Here is a 17,719-nt window from a genome sequence, read left to right as displayed (position 1 = left end):
AACAAGCAAGATCAAAAGGGGGCCGCAAGGTCAGAACAGACGTCAGCGCAGTTTTATGGAAATGTGGCTCCCCCCAAGCAGAGGTGCAGGAAGAGGCTAAACGCTGCAAACACAAATAAATCAACATGCATTGACACAGCAGGGCTGGCAGAGGCAGGGCCGCGACTCTCACCAGAGCGTGTGCTTGCAGAGCGGGCAGACCGCCGACTTTTCAAGCCAGGCGTCAATGCACTCTGAGTGGTATGAGTGCCCGCATGGCAGCTGCTTCAACACCTCCCCGTCCTCATAGCTGCCCAGGCAGATGGTGCACTCATCTGCGTCGACCGATACAGGGCCGCCGCTGGCGGATGCAGACGCGGCAGGTGCAGCTGCTGCCGGTCCCCCTTCGCCCGCGTCTGGCGCGTTGGCAGCCAGGGCGCCTGACTGCTGCTGCTGCTGCTGCTGCTGCTGCTGCTGCTGCTGCTGCTGCTGCTGCTGCTGCTGCTGCTGCTGTTGTGCAAATGCTGGGTCGGCCAGCGGCAGCCGCTGCTGCGGCAGCCGCGATGGGTCGGTGTTGCCGCCCTGGTCTAACCGGACGCCGCCCAGCTCGACATCCCCTGCCGTGTCGCTGCCATTCGCCCCTGACTTGCCAAGTTCGCTGCTGTTGCCGCCGCCCTGCCTTCCAGCAGGCTGCTGGCTGCCACTCGAGAAGACACGTGTCGGCAGGGCCCGGATCACGAAGGCCGGCGCGCCACGGGCAACGTAGGTCAGGCCCAAGCCCAGGTCAAAGCTGGACAGGAAGACTGAGTCAGCAGTGCTGTCCTGGAGCTCCAGGCGCCGCCGCTCCAGCTGGCGCGAGCGCGCGACGCGGCAGTGCCTGCGGTTGCGGTGGCGTCGGACAACGGGAGATCAGTGCTGCAGGCTGTGCACGGACGGGCTGGCGCTGCGCGTTTGCTGCAGCTCTGCACCGGCTGGTGCTGACCGTTTGTTTGAATCGGAGTGCATCAACGCACAACAAAGCGTCGAATCGCAATGCCTGAGGCCGTTAAGTTTAGAAACCCATATGTGCGCTGCAACGCATGCATGCCATTGCACCCACCAGAGCAGGAAGAGCAGGGAGGTGGAGGCCAGCAGTGCGAATGCCAGGAAGTACAGCGACGACATCATCGCCAGCGACGCGCGGCTGCACGCGCTTGGCAGGTGAGCGCCCCGAGCCGCGCTCCTGGAGCGCTTCTGGCTGGTGCTGTCAGAGCGCGTGGAGTATGTTGTGCGCGCTGTACCCTTAGAGTAGCAGAATCAAGGCTGGGCTTGTGTGTATGGCGCTGCGGCGAGCCGTTGACAAGGGGTTTGCTGTGGCCACTCGGCGGCAGCACGACCAAGGCGCACGGGTGTATAAGGTCACAGCGCCGCTGCTGTGGAGAACTTGCGCGGTGGTACGCGCCAACACACTTTTGCGTCCCCGCACTCGCCCTCAAGTCTCGTCTGGGAGGGCGAGAAGGGCGGTGCCTCGAGTTGCAAGTGCCCCCGTCTGGCCGACGATAGGGATGGGTTGTATAGTGCTTTTCAGACTGTAAGGAACAGTTTGCGCTCTCGTAGATGAAACACAAGATCACCACATCAGTCGTCAGCCCAGAGCGTTTGTGCGAAAGCGCTGAAATGCATTTGAAACAATCGTCACAGCACAGAGTGATAGATGTGAAGCAGCAAACCGTTGCTGAACACCCTACGAGGCTCTGCAGCTTGTCACCAGCCCGGTGGCACTGCAATCGCCACCTGGGCCGCCTCGACACGCGGCAAGCTTCATCACTATCCGGCCTGAGCCCGTGCCAGCCATATACACCAACATTCCAATGCAGATCCCGCCACGTTACAGCGCAAGCGCAAGAATGTAGGCTCGGCTGGTATGGTACAAGCTGCTGGAGGAGCGACGAGGTGGAAAATCTTCAACCCACACAAACGTGAGCCCATGCTAAATACGCACTTGCACTGCATCCACCTTGCAAGAGACCTCAAGCACACCCAAGCTGCCGCAATTGCTGGCATGCCGTGAATGTCGGCCGCAGTGCCGCTGCAACTGGAAAAGTTTAGGGGGCAATCATACACATTGGACACCGGCGGGGCCCCTACTGCAGCCGCCGCGCCCCCGCCCGCACAGCCGCGGCCGCCCCCACGTCCGCGGCGGCCGCCTTCGCCTGCGTCTCCGCGGCGCGCTCCGCCCACCGCATGCGCTGCAGGCTCGCGCGTGGCGTGTCCAGCACCCCCTTGCCGCGCTCGAACAGCGCGTCGGCCGCCCCCGCCGGCGGCCGCCAGCCAAACACGCCGAGCGCCCATGTGAGCTGCAGCAGCTGCGGCGGCGACAGCTTGTCGGGCCGCGCCAGTGCGCGGGCGTGGCAGGCGGCCAGGAAGGCGTCGTCGGGGCGGTAGCCCAGGGTGGCCAGCGCCCACAGCATGTTGGTGATGACCTGGGTTGAGGGGGGCCATGAGGGGCCGGTGGGGGGTCAGGGACAAGACATGTGGGGACACCCTTCGCGGTGAGGTCAGATACTTGACTGGGGTCAATCAGTTGACCAGACAACGTGCTCAGAAATCCCTCTGCCACCTGCTGTTTAGAAGCCGTGCATCAACGCGACCCACAGGCGCCGCGCGCAGGCGGCCCTCACCCGGCTGTTGGACTTGTCGAGCCGCGCGCGCGCCGCCGCAGCGAACGTGTCGAGCCACGCGTCCGGCGGCCTGTGCTCCAGCCGCGCCAGGCTGGTCGCCAGCAGCGCAAGCTGCAGGCCGCGGAAGCCCCCGATCCGCGCGTGCGTCGCCGCCAGCGCCCGCGCGACCCAGCCGCGCGGCGGCGCCCAGCCCTGCACGTTCCCGATCGACCACATGAGGCGGCAGATGCCCGTCGGGCTCAGCCGGCGCGCGCGCGTGAAGCAGTGGCGGAGGCAGGCGGCCATGAAGGCATGGTCGGGTTCGGCCTTGAGGCGGTTGAGGGCCCATACGGCGCGCGCCACCTCGTCGGGGCACCACACGTCGTCGGACAGGTAGTCCTCGTCAGCGCGCAGCTGCCCCTCGACCTGTGACATCGCCTCGCTCAGCCACTCCTGGGGGGGAAGGGGGGCGTGGTGCGCGCGCGGCGGCACGGGTCTTGTTGTCAGGACCCAGGATGCAGGGCGCAGGACACATACCCAGTGCATCCTTGTAACGCATGGCTCACAGCACACGCGCAGGCGGCCCCTGCTTGCCCGTGGCAAAGGACGACTTTTGCGCATGCTTTGGCATGCCTGGGGAAACCTGCCGTGGCCAAGCATCGCGGCCACACCCGCGCGCACCTTGTCCACGTGGCAGTTGAGAGTGGCCAGCCCCCAGAGCATCCGCGAGAGCTCCCCCGGCGCGAACGACGGCAGCTTCCTGTAGGCCGCCTCGCACAGCGCGTCCACCCACGCCTCCGGCGGCCGCTGCCGCAGCCGCGCGAGCGCCCAGACGATGCTCGCCATGTGGCGCGTGAGCAGCTCCGGCGTAAGCCGCGACGCCTCGCGCAGCGCGGCCTGCACCCACAGCGGGTCGGGGCGCAGCCGCAGCTTGCCGCAGGCCCACAGGGTCATCGCCAGGTCCTGCGCGTTGTACCGCGGGAACCGGCGGTACGTCGCGACCTGGAAGCCGGCCAGCCACCCGGGCGGCGGCCGGAAGCCCAGGCCCGCCAGGGCGTGCAGCATCTGGGAGAGGTCGATCGGCAGCGCCACGGGGAACGCCGCCTGCGAGCGCGCCAGCCAGGCGTGCATGAAGCGGCGGCTCGGGCGGTGCCCGAGCGCCCCCAGCGCGCGCAGCATGACGGACAGATCCTGCGGGCTGCAGGCGGGCAGCGCCGCCTCCGCGACCTGCAGCAGCTTCGGCAGCAGCTGCTGGGCCAGGGCTGCGGCCGCGGCGTCGCCGCCACCAGCAATGCTGTGAGCCCGCCGCTCGCCGCCGCCCTCGGCGGCCGCGTCAAGGCCGCCGCCTGCGGGGCCCGAGGGCGCCTCCTGCTGCTGCTTGTGCAGCAGCGACAGCGTGTCCAGCAGGGCGCACACCTCCTCGGTGGCAAGCCCGCCCGCCTCCCGCGCCGCCGCGCGGAACGCCTCGGCGCCGCGCCGCTGCTGCTCCGCCGCCGCCGTCGGCCCCGCCGCCGCTGGGCCCGCCGCGGCCTCTGCCACGGCGGCGGTGCCCCCGCCGCCCGCCGCCGTCGCGCGGTCGAGCGCCGCCAGCTGCGCCGAGAGCAGCGCCTCGCAGCGCCGCAGCAGCAGCAGTAGCATCGGGTCGCCCGCGCCGCGCCCCAGCCGCGCAAGCGCCCAGACCGAGTTGACCAGCCCCTGGGATGACAGCTCGTCCGCGCGCGCCTCGATCTCCCTCGCAACCGGCGCCAGCCAACCCTCGCGCGGCGCCAGCGCCAGCCGTGCCGACGCCCACAGCCAGTTGACCAGCGCCTGCGGCGTCATGCGCGGCAGCGCCGCCTCGGCGCGCGCCAGCAGCGCGGCGGCGTCCGCGCCGGATGGCGCATACTCCAGCACAGCCAGCGCCCACAGCAGGTTGGACAGCGCCTGCGGCGCCATGCCGCCGGCGCGCGCCGCCGCCGACGCTGAGAGCACCTGCATGCACGGCGGGCTCGGGCGCACGCCGAGCGCGGCGAGGGCCCAGAGCGTGTTGGACAGGCCCTGAGGGCTCATGGCCGGCGCCAGCTGGCGGACGCGCTCCAGGTACTGCGCGCACCAGCCGTAGTCGGGCCGGTGCCCAAGCGTCGCCAGGCTCCACGCGACCGACGACAGCGCCTGCGCGTCAAAAGACCGCATCCCCGCACGCGCCGCCGTGAGCAGCGCCCGCAGCGCGCGCGGCGGGGCGGCGCGCGGGCCCGCGCTGCCAGCCCACTGCGCCAGAGAATGCAGCAGCATCTGAACGTCCTGCGGACTGAAGCGCGGCGGCCGCCTGCACACCTCCGCCGCGGCAACTGCGCCGCCCCCGTCCCGCCGCTCCGGCAAATCGGCCGCCTCCGCGTCTGCCTCCTGAGCCCGCTGCGCCTCCTTGCCCTGCTTGCGCTGCTGCTGCTGCCTCAGCAGCGCCGCTGCTGCCGTGTCTGCCTCGGCCCCCGCCGCGTCACCGCCCGCAGTCGCTGAGCGCCGCCGCCGCTCGAGCTCCTGCTCCTGCCGCCGCTGGCGCAGCTGCTGCGCGCGCGCCAGCCACCGCTGCTGCTTGCGCTGCTGCGCCACCACCGTGTAGCGCCGCATCGCCTCCACCTGCGCGCTCACAGCGTCGGCGAGCGCGTCCGTCCACGCCGCGGCGGGGGCGACGCCCATCTCTGCCAGGCCCCACGCAAGTCGCGCGAGGTCGCTCGGCCGCATCTGGTGCATCTGCCGCTGCGCCGCGGACAGGAAGCCGTCAACCCACTCCTCTCCGGGCGCCGCGCCGAGCTTGGCCAGCGCCCACGCCATCATGGCGAGCTGCGGCGGCTCCGCGTGCTCGTGCCGCCACACGCCGAACGCGGCGCGGACCCATGCATCCGGCGGACGCCACGCTTTGATGGGCGTAGACGACGCCTCAGCGCTGCTGCTGCTGCTGCTGCTGCTGAGAGACGCCACTGCCCATAGCATGTTGGCGGCCTGCCGCGTTTGCATGCTGCCCATCAGCCGCCCAGACATAGCCAGCAGCCGGTCAGCAAACGCACCCAACTCCGCCGCCTCTGCCACAGTCGCCGGCGCCGCTGCTGCTGCGCCCTTCTCGCCACGGGCCACGCCAGCACTGCGCCCGCGCCGCTCCACCTGCGCAACCGTCACGAGTGCGGCGCTGATGTGCAGCGCGTTGAGGCAGCCGCTGTGCTCGGAAACCAGCGCGCGGACCTCCTTCCAGTGGGTACAGTGCTTGATGCGGTTCATTATGTCTTTGGCGGCGCTCAGGCCGGGCTCGACGCGCCCGACATCGCCGGCGACCGCCAAGCTCTCGCCCGCTGGCGCGCTGCCGCTCTGGTCAAACTGCCGCTGCAGCATCAGCCGGTCCGCGTCGCGGCTGTCAATCACTGCGCCGTCTAGGGCGCCGCCATAGTGAGTTGACTCGCCCTCCAGCTGCGGCGCGCGCTCACGGCGCCGGGCAGCGCTCCCGTCGCCTTGATGGTCGATCACTGCTGGCGGGACCTCTGGAATCAAAAGGCTCTGCTCCAGCATTTGAAGTCGGTGGCGCCGGAACTGGCGAGCAAGGCGGCGCCGGGCCTGCGCGTGCAATGAAGGGATGCGCGAGAGCAGTGAGAAGGGTTGGCGCATCGCTGCACGCGGGCAGCAGCAATAGCGAGACGAAGCGCTTCAGCATGGACACGAAGCGCTTGAGCATGGACACACCAGCGTCCCCAAACATGCCACTCCCACACAACTAATGCAGTGATGATCAACGCACCTCTGCCGTAGCATCGTGCGCCTCGCTGGGCCTGCAGCGCCAGTGGCGGCCGGCGAGCGGCGGTGGGCACGTCGGCGGCGGCAAGCCAGGGCGCACCGCATTTTGAGCTGAATGATATTATTGGATCAATAGTGTCCAAGCACGCATTCCCGCGTGCCGTGGACACTGCTGCCAAAGACGCAGTCCTGTGCACACCACACAGCCCACGGCCCAGCGTGCACACCAATACGCACCTGATCGAATGTACATGCGCCACGCATTGGACGCGCAGCTGTTTCTGACGCTGCATCCGCGGCTGCCTGGGCTGCGAGGCAGGGCACCACCCATTGCCCGCGCCTGCAGCGCGGGTCGTGCTATGAATTACTGCCGACATCTCATGACGACCAACAACAATCACATCAAAAACACAATGGATGGAGGGAACGCCGTATTATGGCAACGAGCAGCATCGAGTGCTGAGAACAAACGCGTGCATGCTACGTGGGCCCTGAGGAGGGCACGCCTTGGGTGCGCCACGATATGAAACTTTGGTATTTTGAATCTATTACATTGCCGCTATTGCATTTTAACCGGGTCAACGCTTGTGATTTTTGAAGGCACCTGTCATTCAGCAGCGCAGACAGCTGTTGGACATTTGCGTCATAACGGATTGTTTCGCACATGATGTCTTCATCTGTTTTGTTACGATGCAACTCTCGCAGCGTGCATCCCGATGCGGGTAGTCTCACGCCGATCGAATCCTGTGGGCTTGGCTTTGAGACACCGTACAGCCGTACGTTGTTACTGTAGGCCATCACGCCCTGCTGCACCGCCGGCAGCGCCAGTGACACCTCCGCCGTGCAGCAGTGCTGTGCAGCGGCGCGTTGGAGCACAATCCCCACTTATCGCCGCATCAGCCGCTGGCATCCCGCCCGCCAGAGAGCTCGAGGAGTGTGCCGACGAAATGGCTGCCATGCTGGATTACCAGATGCTGGTGGCCAAGTGTGTGGGCTGTGCGCAAGGGGTGGTTGCATGGTTGGGGGTAGGCAAGGCAGCAGGCGTATTCGAGCAGAGCGCCTGCCTGCGCACGGACAACGCCTGCGCACGTCATTTGTGTAGACCACCATGCCATGCCGCCGCTGCGCTGTCACACTGGTCTACACCAACACCCTCATCACCTGCCCCTCGCATACTCCCACCCCACCTGCCCGCACCCTTAGATGCTGGTACTTTCTGTTCTCGGGGGCGCTGGTGTTCGTCACTCCTTACCTGTCGCTGTTCTTGATGCGCGACCTGGGCTATGCACCCTGGCTTGTCGGGTAGGGGCTTGGGGCATGGGGTGGCAGTTCGTCTCACGCAGGGGCCGCCACGAGTCAAGGCCAGCAAGCGCAATCTTGCCTTCAATGCCATTTGCCCGAGCACTCGCATGGAATTAAGTCGATACACAAGATTGATTTGACAGAGTCAAGGCACTGTCCCAAAGTTGGGTTTGGCACACCAGCCTGCAATTTTTAAGCCACTGCGTGCGCCCCGCCGCGCAGGCTCATCCAAGGTCTGCGCCCCTGGGTCTCCGCCCCCTCCTCCTTCCTGCTGTGCGCCCTCGCCGACCGCCTCGCCGTCCACCGGGGCATGCTGCTCGTCTGCTTCGCCTGCTCAACCGCGCTGCGTGGCTCGCTGGCGCTCGTGCCGCCAGGCAACTTTGCAGCGGTTGCGGCGGTCATCCTTCTGGCAGAGGTGCGGATTGGTACTCGGGGTGGGACACAAGCACTTCTCAATGCAGGATGGAGGATGGTCCGATTCCCTGCTGTGGTGGTGTCATGCGGTGGGCCGACGCGGCGTGATCTGCGTTGCGTGCCCTGCTTGTGGTCGCTGACGGTTCGCTCTGCTCGCAGGTTGTTGGTGCGCCGGTGGGCGTCATCGCTGACGCCTCAGTGGTGGCCAAGTGCAAGCAGGATGGAGATTACGGCAAACAGCGGTGAGGTGTTGCTGGCGTGGCATACCCAGGCTTTGCTTTTAAAAAGGCCCTGCTCATCCGCGCCACGCAAGCTTCGCGTGGGCGCTGCATCTGTGGGCAGGTCTCTCCGCACTGTCAAGTGTGTGCTGGCGCGTCTCTCACCCCTCTCGGCCTGCACGTCCCTCTTCACACGGCTGCAGGGTGTGGGCGTCCATCGGCTGGGGTGGGCTCTCCACCGTGGCAGGGGCGCTCATCAGCCACACGGGCGTGCGCTACGGCATCCTTGTCTACGTGCTGCTGTCCGTCCCGAACCTGGTCATGGCATGGCTGCTCAACCCCGGCCCCAAAAAGCCGCAGCCCGCCGCCGACGCCAAGCAGTCAGGCGCTCCAGCCGGACAGAATGAGGCCGCTGCTGGGAAGCAGGTGCGCGCCCGACGGTAGGGCTGCATCAACAGTTTCAAAGGAGCCATGATTGTAATGCCAGCCTTTTCGTCTCCGTTGCTCCCCCCTGGGCTCATGCATCCCAACCTGCGCTTGCTATTGCTAGGCTCTCTTAGGCACGCTTCTTGCCAAGACCAAGGCTGCGGACCACCCTGGAGACCATGCTGCGCCCGGGGACGCACCTGCATCGCCCCTGATCCCCGCATCTGCAACCCCTGAGCCGCAGTCGCCCAGCTCGCCGCTGGCGGCCGGCCGCCGCCTCGCGCTGCCGCTTTCGCACAGCGCACGCCACGGCCACGATCATGACGGTGACCTGCGGACGCGCCTGCTGGCCGCGTCGGTGCGCACGCCCTCGCCCTGCCTCCTGTCGCCGTCGGGCAGCCCGGCACGCGGACCCAGCACCCTGGGGCGCGCGGGGGCGCCTGAGGGGGCGGTCGCGGCGGCAGCGGCGGCGGCTCCACTCGCGCCGCTTCTTGTGGGCGGCACTGACAGCGACGCGGACAGCTGCTGCAGCACTCCGCGCTCGACGGCCGCGTTGCTGGGCGACCATGATCGCAGCGCACCCGCAACGCCGTCACCGCACGGCGGGCCGCAGTCAGCAGCAGCTAATGCTGATGGCGGCGCTGCGCTCTGCCCGGCCCCAGAGGCGGCCGCAGCGGCGGCTGCCTTGCCTGGGAGCCATCCGGCCGAGGCGCAGCCTGTGACCTCGGTGGCGCGCCCCGCCGACGCAGCAGAGGCGGCTGCTTTCGCCGCCGCAAGCGAGGCGCTGCGCACCGGAACCCTAGCGCTCTCAAGCATGGACGTTGACCAACACACAGACGACGAGGAGGATGCGGTGGCAGTGCTCACCATCCGCCGCGGCGACTCCCGCCGTGCGCTGCTCAGCGGCAAGCAGGACAGCGCCGCGCCCCCGCTCAAGGCCGCAGTCGCCAGCCCTACGGACAATAGCGCGACCCTCGGCGCCGCGCCGGCAGCCGGCGGCGGCGATGAGGCGTGCAGTATCGGCGAGCTGCTGCTGCGGCCCACAGTCATGGTGTTCATGCTGCGCGCGCTGGTCATTGGATTTGGCCTGGGCACTCAGGGCGCGTTTGCGTTCCTGCTGGTGCAGCAGCTGGGCGGCAATGAGCTGCTGATGGGCCTCATGCTCGTGGTGAGTGGCGGGCACACGTCCTGCAATGCTGTGGCTCTTTTATACTTGTAAGACATGGTTGTTGTCCGACTGCAACAGCACGGGGTCCGGGGTCCTCCAGCTGCGCTCTCACCATCATTGACGCGCTCGCGCCCCTGCCGCCGCCGCCCCGCAGTTTTCCATCTTGACAGAGGCGCCCGCGTTCCAGTTCCAGTCCGTGCTGCTGGCGCGCGTGCCCGTGGCTGTCGTGATGCACGTGTCCATGGTGCTGCTGGCGGTGCGGCTGGCTGCCTACGCGCTGCTGCCCTACGCGCCCACTGCATGGGCGGTGCTGCCGATTGAGCTTCTGCACGGTGGGCGTCTGACGGCGGAACTCGGGGTGAAAAGCGGCTGAGTGCATCCAGGGGGCGCAAGCAGCTCCCTGCATTTGAACTCTGTGGGTGACGTCGGCGCTCGGCATGCCCAAGACGCATACTCGGCCTGTGATATCAGCAGGGTGTTGCAGATGAGCAGATGCTTGTGAGTTGGTGCCGTAATCTTGGGTGCGCTACCCACCCCCTGGTGCGGACCCTGTGCAGGCGTTACGTTTGCAACATCCTGGGGCGCTGGCATCGTCAGCTGCAAGCGCATGGCGCCCGCCCACCTGAACACAACGGTCCAGGTGAGGCACTGAGTTCCCGCGCAGGGCAGTGATGTGCACGCTTACCAAGTGCCAAACATGTGGCTCACCTTGCATAATCTGTGACGCTTGTCCTCAGAGCAGCCCAGGTCCCACCTCTCTCGATCGCCTGTGCATGGGCAAGCGTGCCACGTATGGTCATGTGCAAACCCTCAACCTCAGAGCATCTTCGCGGCGCTCTATGGCGGCGTCGGCTCTGGCCTTGGCGCCATCCTGGGCGGCGTCGCCATGCAGCACGGCGGCATCCAGTCCATGTTTGCCATGAGCTCCGCCGCCCTGCTCGGCGGCTGGCTGCTGGCGTGGCTGCTCGACGGCGCCACAGCGCTGGCCCAGCGACGCCGCGCGGCAATCGGCGTCGCGGCGGGCCGCATACTGTCAGACGGCCCAATTGACAGGGCCGAGTATGCTGGCGCGGAGCCCGCTTCGGAAGAGTCCGCGTCGTCCGCAGCGCCAATGCTCTCAGGCAACAGCGCGCGCAGGAGTGATGCGTGAGCGACAATAACGCGTGCCCAGCAATAACGAAGCCTGCACCTTGTTTTCCACAATGTCCGAAAAGCGCCGTTGCGCTATGTATGCTGCATTCCTGTACTGCACGTCGCCATTCAACAAACTCACATACTCAGGTCCTGCCTTTGTTCATGTCTGCATCCCACTCCGTGCAAGGCACTCCCATGATGCATTTTTTTCCAGGCCACCATAGCAACCAGTCAACGCCCTCCCCTGTAGCTGCCCATGACTCGCGCTAGTGCCTTTGTTTTTGTATCACTTCCCTCCATCCCCAATGGAATTTTTGCGGCACCTTGCTGCACTGAGGCCTTTGTATGTGTGTGTTTGCAGGCAGTTCATGGTTATCAGGCACCGCACCACTGTCACCACCAGGATTCACGCCATCCCATGCTGATTGAGTCAATAAGCAAGGACACGCCATTACCCGCCTATTGCTACTCCTTCCTTTCTTCTGCCACTGCCTTGCTGCGCTTTTGGGTAAGCCAGTGTTTTTCAGGACTTTCAGATGTTGTGCCGAAGGAGATACAATAGACTGCCTACGAATTACGAATCATGCTGTCATGACGCCACGAGCACACACGGCTTGTCAAGCCAGCTTCACCGTGCACCTGCATGACGCTCGTGATGACAGAGATTTGTAATAATATTTAGCACTCCAGCCACTGCTAGCAGTCTTTTAAGTGGTAAGGTATGTTTCCACCAAAGCACGCTGTGAGGGGCCAGCAGGGACATACAACAGCAACGCACGGCAGGGGGCGCGGGAGGCTAGAGGGGCTCACAGGAGGGTTCCCCTGGGTCTGTGTCCACGTGCAGCTTATTTGGCCCCATGATGCTGCATTCTGTGCTGCAGCATGTTAGCCAGATGTCGTGTTCACTCCGCCCGTCCTGAGTTGGGCTGTATTTGGAGCATTTGTGGGTATGACTGAAAACGTACGTTGCTCGCTACGCAGCGTCCAGTTGTGTTCAAGCGAGACTCCGACCGAAGCTCATCACTGTTGTGACGCCAGTCGTATTGAATCCTACCGATATTGCATACATCAGTCTACCGGTTGCTTCCGGAACGCCGTCAAACCCAACCTATGACCACCATCCGGTGCACTCCGCCTGAAAGCTCGCGCGTGTACAGAAATTTCCTGGCCACTGTCATACGACCCAGTGGCTATGCTCCTCGCGAGCATGAAGGTGTGAGCACGATTGAAGGTGGCAACGTGCCCATCAGGAGCATCAAGTCGATCACTAAACTGGCATTCGGAACTGTATAACTTGCTTTTACTGGAGCAGACTGCGGCGCGAACCGCAGCGTCAACACAAGAGTGATCTGTGAACACGCAGCCCTAGGGCCTTCGGATCGCACTGCGAAGCGCCTTCCAAATATGTTGTTGCAACAGAGTAGCCGCTTGCAGGCTTCCATCCGCTGCAACGCAGTCCAGCCTTCGGTCGTGGCGCCGCTCGCGCGGCGGCGTGTGCGTGCCGCTTGGGTACAGCATGCAGTGCCAGAAGGCGCACGGGATGCGGTTGCTGCTCCTGAGACCACAAATGGCAACGGTGCAGAGAAAGCTGACAAGCAGCCAAGCGCTGTGCCGTATATTGCGGGCTCGTACACCTCTGGCCGCGTGTCGCCATTGGTTTCAGCAGACGGTGCGTTGCAGTGCGTGCTGTGCGTGCGGCTCACGCTGCCGATAAGGCAGCAATGCTGGGAGCGCCGCGCCTGCCGCCGGACCTTGCTCATTCTGTTGTGTGGTCCTGCAGTGAAGTCATTGTCTGCGCTGGGCTGGTGTCGCCGTGGCCTGGTGCCGTAACAACACGTGCATGGCTCATCAAGTATGCGCAGCTGGCATCACTTGCCATTGCCAGGATTCATGCGACGGTGCACAGCGTGCTGCTGATCATTCAGGCAATCCAGCAGCACCGCAGCAGTGTGCCGTTCGTGGAGGCTGCGCGCCAGCAGCGAGCTCCTCCTGTGCATGACGATCACACGTAGCCTCAACCTGTCCTTTCTGCGGCCACAACCATCATCACCAGAAACTCTCGACATCCTGGAGGTCAAGACTCTGCGGGAAAAGCTCAAACCCAGGTGCGCATAGAGGTGTGGCCAGTCCACGCCTGCTCAAAGCCGCGGGCCAGCGGCCCTGACGACGCGGGCTGCGGCTGGTGGCAGGCTGGGCTTGAGCTGGTGACAGGGTGCGTGAGGGTGGGAGCTCTACCACACCTGTGCGCACATTTGCAGCTTCGGGGTGGCTGCAACCTGTGTGTATGCACCGTCCTGAAAAAATGATCATCCCCGCTATGCCCTTGATTGCCGGCCCACCACCAGGCCCTCGCCTTTCACCAAGGACAACAACGCCGGCGCTGGCTTTGGTGCGGCTTCAGTGATAGCGGAAGTAGCGTTTAGCATGCCAGCGCATGCTCCCAAGTTCCTGCAGCTGCTGGGTCTCAGCTGCTGGGGCTGCGCGCCCTGCCTGTCACCTTAAGCACCAACACACGACTGTTACATGCATGCGCATGTGCCCTCGCTTATATGCACCCCCCCACACACACACACGCCGCGATGCATGCACACATGCACTTGCACGTAAAGGCACACATGCATGCAAGTGCATGCATGCATGCACGCACAGATCACCCCTGGCCACCCCTCCCAACAGCGAACACTCTCAGCCGCCGTTCGCAACCCTCTGTTGTGTACAGTGTGCCACACACCCAAGGCTTCACCCGTTCCTGAAGTCACTCATAGCAACAACACACCAAATCTGCACTGAACCACATTTCGACCCCCCCAATGTCCATTCATGCAGTGGGCGACAAGGACCGGATCCGGCTGCACACCGTGGAGTACGAGTCTGAGGCGTCTTCCGGCGCCGTGTGCGGCAACGGCGTGATGGCAGGCACCGATGAGGACACTTGCCTGGCGCTGCCGGAGTGGGCCATCCGCAGCGGCCCCCGCAAGACGATCTATTTTGACCCCTCGCAGGTGCGGGCCGAGGGCAGAGCGATGCTGCTGTTACTGCAGTCTGCTCTACTGGAAAGTCCAGTGCAAGGGGGACTCTCGAATGCAGCAGGAAGGTTTCGCGGACGCTCGAAGCCGCAGGCCGTGCGGCAACGCCTCCCAAATTGGCCTCAAACAGCCTCCATGTGCCGCTGGCACTGCCTGTCCCCAGGTGACCGCGGCCATCGTGACGTGCGGCGGCCTGTGCCCGGGCCTCAACGACGTCGTGCAAAACATTGTCTTCACGCTGGCCGATTATGGTGGGTGGCAGGGTGCCGGTTCAGCTGGCTTCAAGAAGGTATCTACAGCAGGCTTCAAAACGATGCGAGACAGTGCCTTCGGTTCTCTTCTGCCGTCACGGACCTGAAAACCCATGAATTGAATCCAAGGTGCATCTGAGACATGACCATAACTGCTTCACGGCTGCACCCCAAGCGTGGCCATTCCAAAGCCCTTCGCCGACCGCCTGACTCTCAAAGTGCCATCCCTGCACATTTCACCATCAGGTGTCCCCGAGGACCAGATCATCGGGATCCGCTATGGCCTCAGGGGATTCTACGACAAGTTCGCCAAGCCGGTCCCCCTCACACGCCGCACAGTGGACGGCATCCACCTGAAGGGCGGCACTATGCTGGTGGGCGCTGGTTTGGGTTTCAGCACAAGGAGCAAGCTTTTGGAGGGGTGTGGTGGGTGCGCTTGACGCAGTCATAAGGGGTCGAGGCAAAGTGATTTGTACAGGTTGGCCAACCAAGGGCTGTCACACACACATACACACACACACACACACACACAAATACACACACACGAACGCACGCACGCACGCCGACCCGACACATGCACACACACACACAGGGCACCTCGCGCGGCGGTGCAGACATCCAGGAGATTGTGCGCCGCATCGACCTGTGGGGCCTCGACATGGTGTTCGTGGTGGGCGGCAACGGCGGCAACGCCGCCGCCAACGCCATCCAGGAGGAGATCGCGCGGCAGGTGGGCCTCCGCGGCCTCTTGTCAGGTTGATGTGCCGCTGTGTGGGTGCGTCAGCCCACGCATCGAGCTTCACAACAAGGCAAACAGGGCCGGCCGCGAGCCGCGAGCTCTGTCAAAGCTGCCTAGTCCGGGGCTCACCTCATGCATGAAGTCTCCTCAAGCCTCTCAATAACAAAACTTTGCATCGCGCACCCCCATTCCTCCCTGGAACACCAGCAGACAACCTTCGGCACACCTGGCTGCACAAACTTGAGCTCCCTCACCTGCTGCTGTGCACCCTCTCAAGCACCCCTCCACTGCACACACCCTGAACCCCCCAGGATGTCAAGTGCGTGGTGGCGGGCGTCCCAAAGTCGATTGACAACGACATCCTGCTCATTGACAAGTGCTTCGGCTTCGACACCGCCGTGGAGGAAGCACAGCGCGCGCTGCTGGCGGCGAAGGTGGGCAGGGCGGCCATAGCCTGTGTGACAGCCCCACAATTCTGCTAAGCGGCGGCACGCAGGAATCCAACATGCATCGAAAGTACTGAATTTGCAGCACTCCATCTGCAACCTCACTGATTGGCCCTGCCTCCGCAAGTCGCAACCCTGGGCCCCAGTGCAGAGTCAGACCCACTGCGCACCCGTGACGCACCCCATCACTACAGCCCCAACCGGCACCCTCCCCTCGCCTAAACCGGACCCCCTGACCGCGCCAGGTGGAGGCCGCCAGCGGCTTCCGTGGGCTGGGCATTGTGAAGTTGATGGGGCGCAACAGCGGGTTCATCGCCATGCAGGCCTCCATGTCAAGCGGCGTGGTGGACGTATGCCTCATCCCCGAGGTGAGGGGGAGGGGGAGAAAGCAGGGAACATGGCGCACGTGCAATGGGGAACGCAGAGCGGACGGAAGGGGCGGGCACATGGTCTCTGCGGCACAAATACGGCTGGCTGTGTGAGGTCTACGGCATGTACGCGTGTTTGTGGCTCTGCGACCCAAAACAAGCCGGCCAGTCCCTGGGCACCCTCAAGACCTGCATGGCTGCTGTTGGGGCATGGTATCACGACACGGCGCGGCGTGTTGGCGACAAGTGCACGGGCAGCAGCCGACCATCCATCACATCGCCGCCGGGTCGTGCACAAGAGCTGCTCCTGGCCTTCTCTCCTGACCTACCCCTGGCAACCAGTTGCGCCCGCACCCAACGCCGCCCCCGCTTTGACCCCGCCAGATCAAGTTTGACCTGCAGAAGCTGCTGGATCACGTGGGCAGTATCCTGGACCGCAAGGGCCACTGCGTCATATGCGTCGCAGAGGGGGCGGGGCAGGTGCGGCCACACAAGCACAGGCCCCGTTGCAAGGGGGCTCAGGGGGAACGCCCCACTTGTTTTGAAACCAAGCGCTGGCTAGACAGCCGGGGCGCCGGCCTGTGCACCCCAAGTCGCGCTATCAACAGGCCCAACGGCAGCCCGATTTTGCGGCCGGCGTGTCTGCCGCATTCCCGTAATTTGACTCTTGTGGGTGCACCCGCTCCTTTCACTGCCTACAGGACCTCTTCTGCAAGGAGGGAGTCGCCCCCACAGACGCCAGCGGCAACGCCATCCTTAAGGTGTGGACCTCTGGGGGTTTGGGGTCCACTGTTAGTCGAGGGTTCAGGATTTTTGTGGCTGGGCATCTGGACCAGGGTTTCGGCAAGCTCTCGTTGCCTGCACCTATGCGCACGTGCCATTGAGCCCCGGGTACTTGGAGCGCTGCTCTTGTTGTGGCGCGCAAGTCTTTGAGGCAAAGCCTCGCGCCTTTGTACCGCTCGCACCCGTATTCGTGAGCCGCACCTCCCATTCAACCACACCCGCCGATGCACCACCACTCTGGCCACTATGTTCTTCCCATATCCGCCCCCACACGCCTCCCAACCCCACCCAAGCACCCAACCATGCGCCCCCCCCCCTACAAACACAAGGACGTGGGCATCTACCTGCGTGACGCCTTCAAGGCCCACTTCAAGGACAAGGGCAAGGCGGACGTCAAGTACATTGACCCCTCCTACCTCATCAGGTGATGGGGGCAGCAAGGCTGGTCGGAATATCTGGCCAGTGGCTCTGACGGGTCAAAGGAGTTCATTCATCGTGGCGTGACAGTGCAGATGGACGTGATGCCATACCTAGGCAAGGCTGTTACAAATTCAATAAACGTTTTGAGTATGAGAGGGCATGCGTCACCAATCATCCCACCCCACCCACCATTCTGCGTGCGACCTGTGCCACCCCCGGCCTGCCTAGCGTCCCGTGCTGGCTGCATGGTTTTCTTGCAGCGCAGACAGAGGGCCTGGCACTCCTCATGCTGGCCTTGGTCTCGGAAGCCATGAGGTTCAATCCCTCGCGCACCTTGTCAATCACCAGGGCCACCTGCCCATGGCCCCAACCATGTTTCGGCTGGGCCCCCGTTTCACCCAAGTGGTCCAACACCGCAATGCCGGTTGTCTTTCCCCACGACCTGAAGTCCGCCCACAATCACACGTGCATGCACTGTCCTTCCCTTCCCTCAACCCCACGACCACCCGTCCCAGGTCCATCCCGACGACCTCCAACGACCGCATCTACTGCAAGGTGGGCGCAGAGCGCCCCCTGGACGCCGCTCCTGACTCCCGTTCTGGCTGCTCGCTGTTCGCCGTGGTTGCCACGGCCACAGGCGTGACACCACC

At 64.6% G+C, this 17,719-nt stretch overlaps 4 protein-coding genes across 4 annotated transcripts in view; 2 read left to right on the top strand and 2 right to left on the bottom strand.

The window, feature by feature from the left end:
- Positions 1 to 168: 168 nt before the first annotated feature.
- MNEG_1622 (E3 ubiquitin-protein ligase) lies at positions 169 to 1,143 on the bottom strand (the record flags this gene model as incomplete). The annotated part of the gene is made up of 2 exons (XM_014049905.1): positions 169 to 856; positions 1,079 to 1,143. The coding sequence occupies 2 exons, from the start codon at positions 1,141 to 1,143 to the stop codon at positions 169 to 171; spliced, it is 753 nt and encodes a 250-aa protein (XP_013905359.1).
- A 959-nt stretch (positions 1,144 to 2,102) lies between these two features.
- On the bottom strand, positions 2,103 to 6,152 carry MNEG_1621 (hypothetical protein; the record flags this gene model as incomplete). The annotated part of the gene is made up of 3 exons (XM_014049904.1): positions 2,103 to 2,441; positions 2,640 to 3,071; positions 3,300 to 6,152. The coding sequence occupies 3 exons, from the start codon at positions 6,150 to 6,152 to the stop codon at positions 2,103 to 2,105; spliced, it is 3,624 nt and encodes a 1,207-aa protein (XP_013905358.1).
- Positions 6,153 to 7,321: 1,169 nt separating this feature from the next.
- Positions 7,322 to 11,052, top strand: MNEG_1620 (hypothetical protein; the record flags this gene model as incomplete). Its single annotated transcript, XM_014049903.1, has 9 exons — positions 7,322 to 7,359; positions 7,578 to 7,676; positions 7,899 to 8,091; positions 8,250 to 8,332; positions 8,512 to 8,734; positions 8,979 to 9,902; positions 10,057 to 10,234; positions 10,460 to 10,542; positions 10,723 to 11,052. 9 exons carry the CDS (start codon positions 7,322 to 7,324, stop codon positions 11,050 to 11,052), a joined length of 2,151 nt encoding a protein of 716 aa, XP_013905357.1.
- Positions 11,053 to 13,846: 2,794 nt separating this feature from the next.
- The window catches only part of MNEG_1619 (hypothetical protein), a gene marked incomplete at both ends in the record, with an annotated part of 4,637 nt that continues 764 nt past the window's right edge, over positions 13,847 to 17,719 (top strand). The window contains 10 exons of the mRNA XM_014049902.1: positions 13,847 to 14,038; positions 14,226 to 14,313; positions 14,560 to 14,687; positions 14,906 to 15,043; positions 15,364 to 15,486; positions 15,744 to 15,866; positions 16,251 to 16,346; positions 16,568 to 16,627; positions 16,979 to 17,073; positions 17,585 to 17,624. Of these exons, the coding sequence (XP_013905356.1) occupies positions 13,847 to 14,038; positions 14,226 to 14,313; positions 14,560 to 14,687; positions 14,906 to 15,043; positions 15,364 to 15,486; positions 15,744 to 15,866; positions 16,251 to 16,346; positions 16,568 to 16,627; positions 16,979 to 17,073; positions 17,585 to 17,624 (1,083 nt within the window). The remainder of the gene's footprint in view (positions 14,039 to 14,225; positions 14,314 to 14,559; positions 14,688 to 14,905; positions 15,044 to 15,363; positions 15,487 to 15,743; positions 15,867 to 16,250; positions 16,347 to 16,567; positions 16,628 to 16,978; positions 17,074 to 17,584; positions 17,625 to 17,719) is intronic.

Source organism: Monoraphidium neglectum (genome assembly GCF_000611645.1).
Source record: "Monoraphidium neglectum strain SAG 48.87 unplaced genomic scaffold scaffold00166, whole genome shotgun sequence".
Lineage (NCBI taxonomy): Eukaryota > Viridiplantae > Chlorophyta > Chlorophyceae > Sphaeropleales > Selenastraceae > Monoraphidium > Monoraphidium neglectum.
Note: the sequence above shows the minus strand (reverse complement) of the source record. Positions and strands in the feature narration are given on the sequence as shown.